Source organism: Diadema antillarum, unplaced genomic scaffold, assembly GCF_040938485.1.
Source record: "Diadema antillarum isolate AM-2024a unplaced genomic scaffold, OU_Dant_1.0 seq00000189_RagTag, whole genome shotgun sequence".
Classification (NCBI taxonomy): domain Eukaryota; kingdom Metazoa; phylum Echinodermata; class Echinoidea; order Diadematoida; family Diadematidae; genus Diadema; species Diadema antillarum.
The window spans coordinates 47,522-57,576 of NW_027271253.1; the positions used below are offsets into that span (position 1 = coordinate 47,522).

At 37.7% G+C, this 10,055-nt stretch overlaps 1 protein-coding gene across 1 annotated transcript in view; it reads right to left on the bottom strand.

The window, feature by feature from the left end:
* Positions 1–4,386, bottom strand: part of LOC139728667 (Fanconi anemia group J protein homolog) — a 38,480-nt gene extending 34,094 nt beyond the window's left edge. Inside the window, exons 1-4 of the mRNA XM_071639604.1 lie at positions 4,332–4,386; positions 2,738–2,841; positions 1,646–1,757; positions 1,429–1,473 (exon numbers count right to left, since the gene is read on the bottom strand). Coding sequence (XP_071495705.1) covers positions 1,429–1,473; positions 1,646–1,757; positions 2,738–2,841; positions 4,332–4,386 — 316 coding nt within the window. The remainder of the gene's footprint in view (positions 1–1,428; positions 1,474–1,645; positions 1,758–2,737; positions 2,842–4,331) is intronic.
* Between the last annotated feature and the right edge of the window lie 5,669 nt (positions 4,387–10,055).

Consider the following 10,055-nt stretch of genomic DNA (forward strand, 5'->3'; position numbering starts at 1 on the left):
TTTGTAGCCAATGTACAATATAAGGTCAAAAATCAAGGTCAAAGGTCAAAGAAGTCAAAGGTCAAAATTCTGTGTAGAAGTTTTGAAGCCCTCACCTAGTGCCATCACATAAAGCAAACGGAATCGAAATCGGGTTAGAAATGGCGAAGGAGTAGCATTTTGTAGCCAATGTACAATATAGGTCAAAAATCAAGGTCAAAGGTCAAAGGTCAAAATTCTGTGTAGAAGTTTTGAAGCCCTCACCTAGTGCCATCACATAAAGCAAACGGAATCGAAATCGGGTTAGAAATGGCGAAGGAGTAGCATTTTGTAGCCAATGTACAATATAGGTCAAAAATCAAGGTCAAAGGTCAAAGAAGTCAAAGGTCAAAATTCTGTGTAGAAGTTTTGAAGCCCTCACCTAGTGCCATCACATAAAGCAAACGGAATCGAAATCGGGTTAGAAATGGCGAAGGAGTAGCATTTTGTAGCCAATGTACAATATAGGTCAAAAATCAAGGTCAAAGGTCAAAGAAGTCAAAGGTCAAAATTCTGTGTAGAAGTTTTGAAGCCCTCACCTAGTGCCATCACATAAAGCAAACGGAATCGAAATCGGGTTAGAAATGGCGAAGGAGTAGCATTTTGAAGCAAAATGTACAATATAGGTCAAAGGTCAAGGTCAAAGGTCACAACTGAAATTCTGTGTAGAAGTTTCAAAGCTCCCATGTAGTACTATCATATAAAGCAAACAGAATTAAAATTGGCTCATAAATGACAGAGAAGTAGCAAATTGAACATTTTGATCACACACGGACGCACAGACAGACAGACAGACGGACGGACGGACAGACACACGGACAGACACACGTACGGAGCCCGTTTCATAGTCCCCTGCTCGAACTCGTTCGGCGGGGACAAAAACTATTGATGATGAACACAGACCCACACACATTGTTTTTGTTTCTGTTTTGCTTTATATTGGTTTCTTCATGTTTGTTTATCAAGATGTAATTGGAGATAGAGAACAGCGAAACAAAAGGTGCACCACTAAAGCCACCTCAGCTTTCTGTAGGCAAATGTATTGATATTGGTACACTTTGTATGAGCACGAGCAGAGTTACAGGTCTTTTCTATCATTTGTGGATATTGTACATGCCAATATTTTATGAGTGTAAAAGTTCATGAATTGGGACATGCAAGACAATTTTTACAAGTAGTCGAATTAGCAATAGAGAAGCACGGTGACAAATTGAGAAATAAAGTATTTTCATTTTCTTTTGCAGGAGAAAAGTTAGCCATCTAGCTCCCACCATGGAGATGATAAACGATCCATATAATATGGGAGGCAATATTTGCGGGAGTCGTTTTAAATTTGGCAAATTATCAGTTGACAGGTGAAAGTTGCGAAATATACCTTGTATAAGATACACAAGAGAGATAAGGGCTTACCTTCAATGTCTTGGTAGTTTTCCTGCTCAGCTCTGTCTCTCTTGTCTGTTTGAAAGAATGAAAGAAATATAAATGTGATAGGATACAGCACTGTCATTCACTGATTCCCCTAAACAAGCTCAGATTCGGAGGGGCAGTAAGTCGAAGCACTTCAAGAGCGCTTCTGGGCCCAGCTTTGTGTATACATGGGGTATATACATTACAAAAAAAAACCTACCTTTCTCCCCCTTGAGCCAGCCCAGGCAGGAGCAGAGCAGAGCCAGACTCTTGCCGCTTCCTGTTGGACTCTCAAGCAGGCAGTTCTGTCGCTTCTCTATTCCTTTGATGATCTGGTGAGGAAAGAGAAGCAGATATTTGAGTTGACATATTTGACAGACTGATCTATTGCTACAGTGCACTCCTGTTTATCGTTTTAACCGTGTTAGTCATAACACTGTCATGACTAACACGGTTATAACAAAATTTTGGTTATAACGAAATTTTGGTTACAATGAAGTTAAAATTAAAACAGCAACATTATTGGCTCTATCTATGTTTTTGTATTGTTTATTTGTTCGGTTATAACGAAATTTCTATATAACGATAGAAAACTGCCGATCCCGAGAACTTCGTCATAACGGGAGTCCAGTGTACTAATATGTAAAAATATGAAACTTAACATTTAGACATGTACTGTCTAAGTTGTAAATTTCATGTACAGATATTTTTGCGAATGAGGTCACAGACACTTTTGCGAGATGTTCTTTTTGCGAACTGATGCTGATGCTAACATAAATGCATTATTACCCTAGAGCACGGTGACATTTTTGCGTGTTGTTAAATTCGCGATCCAACTGTGATTCGCAAAATTTGCAGAAATCAAACCTTTGCAAAAATGACAGCTTATACAGTACATGGGGGTTATTTCCTATACCACATTTATTAATTTGAATAACTCATTCTGCATGGAACATCATGAACACATACTGTAGCAACTTTGATACAACTTGACTATATCATCTAAAAACACAAAAAAATGTTAATAATATATCATATAAACATTCATGTTACATGTGTGTGTGTGTGTGTCTGTCTGTCTGTTTGTCTGTTAATCATGTTTTAAGGTCAATTGCTTCATTCCAGCAACGTTTATATTCTCGAGCAATTGCATAAAATTACTTTTTCTCTTATGAATTCATAATAAGGAAAACGCAATTGTAATATTGGTTTTATGACTGTTTTGGTACTGAATTAAGGAAAGGAAAACAAATTTCTTTTTGAAAAATGAGTGTGCATGTTTTCAGAAGTAAACAAAATTTTAAAATCATACCATTGACATCATGGAGAGTTGTGTAGGGTAGGCCTTGCAGGGAAAGGCTACCTTCACTCCATTTATGGTGTATTGTTGCTGCTCCATGATAACTACTGCACCTTCTGAATTTGGGAAGAAAGAACATAGAATATATAGAAAATATATTTCGCAATCCACGAGTCAGCTGCTATTCGCAAAATTAAAGACATGCAAAAACATTGACTCTGATCCCGATATGAATGTGACGAATGCATATACCGGGTACATTTCTCCGTTCAGTACAGGAATCCATGATCGCAAATTTAATCGTGCGAGAAATCGTTGGGAAGTCTCGACTCGCGAAAATTTGGACTTGCTAAATATATGACATATAATATACACTGAATACAGTATTATGCAGTGCTTGTATAGTACATTCAAATGAGCAAATGTGCATATATGCATTGACTGCTCTAGCAGAATTGCATGATTGCTATGGTGGCGACCAACGTGTGTCTTGCCTCACTTTACTATATAGATGTCTTTGTGTTTTCTCCAAAGCAGACTGGAATAAAATTCATTCCAAAGCATCACACCTTTCCACCACTATAGTACTTTCTAGTAGAAAGAAACAGGGAGAAGATACAGGGTTATTATGGACCACTTTTATGACTTAAATATCTGGCTCACATCATTGACAGAAATGTCCCCTCAAGGACAGTGATAGGGAGAAAGACTCAATCTTGGTTTAACCATTAACTGAAGCGCATGATGCGTTGAAAGGTCTGACTGTATACACTGTAGGAAGCTGGAAGGCACTGAGAAGCAACGATTGGGATGAATTTAAGGACTTCCTGTGCAAGAAAGCATTTCATACCAAAATAAAAAAGGGCTTGACACTACTAACTCCAAGGCTTTTGTGGAGACACGTCTAAGCCAAACGACAAGACTGGAAGGGACTTCACCACTCAAGGAAGACGGAAAACTGATAGTGATAGTGATACCTGACATCAACAAGGGATACATGTATTAAGGCTCAAATTCTTGTTAGTCAGTTTGAGTTGGTCTTCAGGAAAGCAAGTAACAACCTACCTCTTACCAAGAATTGCAAACCCCCTTAACTCTAACTCAACTGTGACACTGTTACTGTTAGTTAGGGATTCTAATTTTAACGTTAGTGTTACTGTTCCAGTTTCAGCCTAGCCCAACCAGACGCCGTGCACTAGCACAGCGTCTGACGGTGTGTGATACACATATCTACTAAACCCATACACAAATCTACAAACCCCTCGAACACGGCCACACAACAACAATACTGCTGAAAATTTCTACATTCTTATCACAAATTTTACGAATCACTCACGTGAATTGAAATGCTTGGACTATGAGCATGGTATATCAATCCATAGTGAGTCCTCATGCAACATACACTGAGCAAAAAAGTCAAATTTTAACCGGAATGCTGATCATCGCTGGGCGACTCAAAATAAATCTTCCCCAATTGGCCCCAGCTTTGAGCGATGCAAATTGTGCATGCGTGTCCGGAAGTGCTTCGTAGCGAGCGCAGCGTGTGCGCTGATGGGGTCAACACCCCTTGTCGATCTCTTTCGTGCGCACGCTGCAGAGTTTGTACCGCCTGCACGGTCGACAGCGCCCCCTTTGCCCACCATTCGCAGTGCCGCCGACATTTCGAATCATGTATGCCTTTTTACGATTTCTGCGACGTACAGGATTTGAAAAAGTGTCATTTTTGGTAAGTTGTGAAATAGTTTTATATCTCAATACTCTATATCGATAGCCAAAGACGGTAGCTAGTTCTAAATAGATAAAGTTTTCATCGTATGTAACACTAAACAGTTAGTCTGAGTAACAAATATGGTGCAGTAAATTCAAAATAGAGTCGGCACCCCGGAATCCTAAGATTACGTAGTGTTCACACCGTACAGCCCTGTTGCGACTTACAGTGAGTTACACTTGTGTACAGCGACAACACATAGAGAACCCCTAGTTTAATAGTATCAGGAAAGCCCATTAATATATTATGCAGCATTATTGCCAGCAAGATGCCAAGAAGAAAAAACAATTGTATTGTGCTGTGTCAGACCCTCTCTCCCACTGTAACAATTAACGTTAGCCCTACATATCCAAATATAGATCCAGACCCAAAAAAAAAGAAAAAACAAAATGGAAAAAAAAAGAGGAATTAAATTCTAATTTCATAGGATTCCTCAGAGTTCAGTTGACACAACACACCTTAGCACGAATGGGACTAACAGTGACACTAATACAGCGAGTGATAAATTACATGCATACACATCATGCTACACTACAGCCCTGTCGCTGTACACGCAAACGAAGAAGAAATTCGCTGCATAATGTTCCTCGCATTACCTTTTACGAAAATAAAAATGCATTTACATACTTGCTGCCGAGTGATATAATGAGCCAGTGGTCCAGTGAACAATTGGTGAAGTGACAAATCAGTGAAATTAATGATCTGATCGTTCGTCTTCTCGATCTCTGCTGGAGGCTGGGCCTCAATCGAATTCGGCGCGTCAACAGTCCATCCAGCGCGCGCCGCCGCCGTCCGTCCGGCCGTGTGCATGCTGCCCTGTGGCCTGTGGGCCTGTATCAAACCATAAGTCAAACGTCGGGATACACTTGCGCCACTACATGCGCTGTTGAGACACCGGACTCGATTGTCTGCGCTCTGCCAATCCGATGGACCAAACCGCCGAACTAAGCTGAACTACAGTGTAGATGAAGAAAAAAAGTTCGCATGCTCAAAAAGTTACTGGCCCAAAACTCTTACCAATTTTCAAATCACATCATCGGCTTGTTCTACATGCTAGTAGTTACTTTGTTGTGGCGTTTGAAATAATATAAAAAACATTTAATATTAGTATTGTATGAAGATGATAACAGTAGGCCTGAAGATCTCGTATTGGTAATATACTTAATTTTATTAATACATTTTCTTTGTATAAAAATAAAATGTGGTGACCCGATGGTTGTGATGGTCATTGTTGCACTGATATGGGAAAAGTCATCTACTAACCACAGTATATATATTGAATATGATGATAGAATGAGAATGGTACTATATATATCCCTGGTGGTTCCTATATTAATGTGTATGAGACAATTAATAACACCATTTGTGATAACACTATTAACAGCGAAGGTAGTTGGGGCCTACGTGTAATAGTATATTATGATAATGATAGCAATGATGCCAGGGAATAACTAAAGGAGCAGTAAGACTGCAAAAAAAAAAAATACAAATACAAATTAATGATGACAAAGACGGTCTGCAGCATCTGTATACCTTTCTCATTTCATAACCAACTGCAGTATATAATGTAGGCCTACTATAGTACTTCAGTAGTAAGTACAGTGAAAATGAGAGATGCAAACTATAGAATGATGTCACATTTTCTTTTCTTTTTGTCTGGAGCCGCACCCAGAGCTGCACACATAATTAATTATTGTATCACTGTATCACATGTATCATTATTATTCTCATTATCACAATTAAATGACAGCCAAAAGAATGCCCTAAAGACAAAATTTGTAGAGGAGGCCAAGATATACATATATATGTACACACACACACACATATATATATATATATATATATATTGTTGCGAATTCACGTATTGGCTCCAATTTAACGAAGAATAAACCGGTAATGCAATATTTCGCCAATATAGAGTTTATTGAGCAACTCAAATTTTCGGTGGCTTCCATCCACCTTCTTCAGGAGTCTCTCCGCGTCGAGACTCCTGAAGGTGGATGGAAGCCACCGAAAATTTGAGTTGCTCAATAAACTCTATATTGGCGAAATATTGCATTACCGGTTTATTCTTCGTTATATATATATATATATATATACACACACACATGTGTATATACATATATCAGTCCAACATATAAGTCTAACACAAGGAAAATTCCAAGATATATATAATACATATATATCATATATACAATATATTATACTGTATATATCTTGGACTTTTCCATGTGTTGGACTTTGAATGTTATTACAAGGAGTCTTGAATATGCCACTTGTAGTTCCAACAAGATGGTTTTTATTCACAAAATTTTGAGTCCGTCTCGGGCCTTCGTCAGTGTAGTGTATACTAGGCTAGTACAATGATAAATCTTCTCAAACATGAATCATAACGATACAACAATGCTCTGCGTGAATGGCGCATAGAGTGTTGCCAAATACATGTAATGGCAAATACTTGTTCAAATGAGTGAATAAGAATTTTGCCATGTTGATGCATTAAATATCAGAGCATTACTAATGCCACAAGTAGTATATTCAAGACTCCTTCTTATAACATATATCTTATGTATGCATACGTCTACACACACACACACACTCATATATAAATGTTGTACGTGTATATTCAAGGCTATTGTGTTGTTGCCGATGTTGTTTTAATTGTTTGTTTAATGTAGGTCACAGTCTGTATTACTGCTCCTAATCATTGAGGTGACTAGAAAGTTTTTGTTACTGGAATTTTATTCAATTTTTCCCTCTCACTCTCCCTCCTACTCCCTCCCCTTTTCTCTCTTTGAGGTATAACTCTGTATATGTGTGTTGTGTGTATGTAAGAGGGGGGAGCCATTCCCAGGCACCCCATCCCAAGTTCTATTATCCAAGACTAGTGCACTCATGATAGAGGGACATAATAAGCACTAAACTACATGGCACATGCACACACACACACACACACACACACTCTCTCTCTCCTGGTTCCGTGACATTTGCTCCTGTAACAAATGCTCGCATGAAATATCTGCAAGCTAAAGCCAAACCTATGCGTATTCTACCCACAACCATAACCCTACAATTAAACCTTGATCCTTATCCTCACAACAAACTAAACCCAAGACCCTATCACAACCCTAACCCAAAGTCCTTGGAGAAAATAAGACCAGAGCAATTGTGGCAGGAGCATATGTCTCACCACCCATATGCCCACACACACAAACTCACACACACACACACACACACACTTTTTTGATTTATGATATTCTTTTGAGTTTCATTCAATATCAAATCCAAATCAAATCCACACAAACACACAAACACATACACACAAAATAATAATAAAAAAATCCACACATATAAATATAGACAGAAACACTAGCTGGTCTAACTCTCCTTCGTGATGGATGTTCCTCAAAATGATTTTTCTTGAATAGCTCTCCTACCATCAACAGATGTGTATGTGTGTGTGTTGTTTAGACAATCATTTCTGAGGCCATTGTCCTCATCAAGCCGTTGCTTATGATGATGGTCTCCTGAATTTCTGTACATCAAGAATTGCCTAATTTGTCTTTGAGCAAGAGATATACTGTAAAGTTATGTACACACAAAATAGTTTATTTTCATTCTGAATTGTCACGGGAAAAAAGTTAATTATTTATCAATATATAAATAATATGAATCAATTAATCAATTAATCAATTACAAATATACAAATTGATTAATAAAGGTATAGATAAAAGAGTATGATTATCAATCAATCAAGCAATGTGGACTGGGGCCTGCAGCCTGGTCCTTTCTCGATTCAGTCATGAATATATGTGATCACACTATACTATGATAATGGGAAATGAATGAATGACATGACAGAAGTTTGTCCTGTACAAAGTGCTCAAATATACATGTATTCCCACAACTGCAATCATAATTTCTGTACAGTAATGTCAGCACAGCAGTGTCAAAGGAAAACAAACGGAAATGTCTACATTTTCAAATGTCAACACCCATAAATTTTACACTGCTGGTAGAAAATCTCATTCACAAACCCTGTAAAACTTTTTGTAAAATCTGATTTGTTGAATGCATGTGGCAATTACAGAAATTGTTTGAATGATTGGAAAAAAAAGAGTGGAAGAAGAAACAATTGATGCAGCTACAATGATGAAGCGGCATTGTACTTTCAAAGGTGCGCTTATCTAACTTGCAACACCGAGAAATGTGATTATAAGTGTACAAAATTATTATCCTCCTGATTGTTGATATATAATAGTATCCGTGTACATTGCAATCTTTCGGTTCAATTTTTTTTTTGCCCCTTCAAGGAGTGTAGTCCCATGCATGTATACAAAGTAACATGGATGTGTGTAAGGTTTACTGAAGATTCACAGGATTTAAAGGGATAGTACAGTATTGGTGGAGATGAGAATTGGGCTTTTAACTTTTTGCGAGATACCAAGAAAACACTTATGAAATACAATGTAGTACAGAGCATACCATTTTAAGAGGAATTCAAAGTTTATTTGACGAAAATCGGGTTTGGAATGACTGAAACATCTAAAAACAAAGTAAAACAAAGCGATCGTAATAAAGTGTGGGTCCCACACTTATTAGAATCGCTCTGTTTTGGATATCTCAGCCATTTTAAAACCAATTTTCATCAAATAAACGTTGAATTCCTCATGGAATTACATGCTCTTTCATATTTCATAAAAGGTTTCTCATTATCTCACCAAAAAATGTTAGAAACCTAAAATTAGGTCTCAACCAAAACAATACAATCCCTTTAAACTGTCTGCCTTTCACGTATGGGCCACATCCAGACCCTGCAACTTCATTTCTTGAAAAAGATAAAAATTTATGGTATGTTTGTGCACAGAGTGCGGTCTTACATCATTTGGGATTATTATACTCACATATACATCCGCAATCAGTTCCTATTTGTATCACACTGACAGCACACATGATGTTATGTAAAGCTAGTACATGTACCGTGTATGTAAAAGACTCAGTAGCATTGGGATACCATAGAGTGCGAAGGCTGACCCGGTTTGGATATACATGTATTCAAGAATGATAGAATAGAGAGCAGAAAGCTCAAAACAGATGTTTCTACTATGCTGCTGTAAGGGGAGCTATGCTCTGACAGAGTATGCTGTGACGATGAAAATGATGGAATATACATTATGTATACATTGTATATGTATACCTGTTTGGTGTCCATGGTTGTACAGAAATTATCTAAAATTACTGTTTTAAGGGTTCAAATACATCTGGATAGTTATTTGATAGAAAAATCAACATTTCGTACAGCACAGAGGCATTTCAATGTGAGTTCACATGCAACATCAAGAGTTGCCAATTTGAGTGTGCTTGATCACAACTTCAAGAAGAAGAGCACTACGAGAGTGCAGACCTCCGTCAAGCATGATGAAAACATTGCCAATTTGTAGGCACTATCTTCAACACAATAATCATTTAAAAAATGTAAATATGCAAAGAAATATTGAAGAATTCTCATTACAGAACTTACTTACAAACGAGTCTCATACATGTACTAAAAATGGTTTGGGA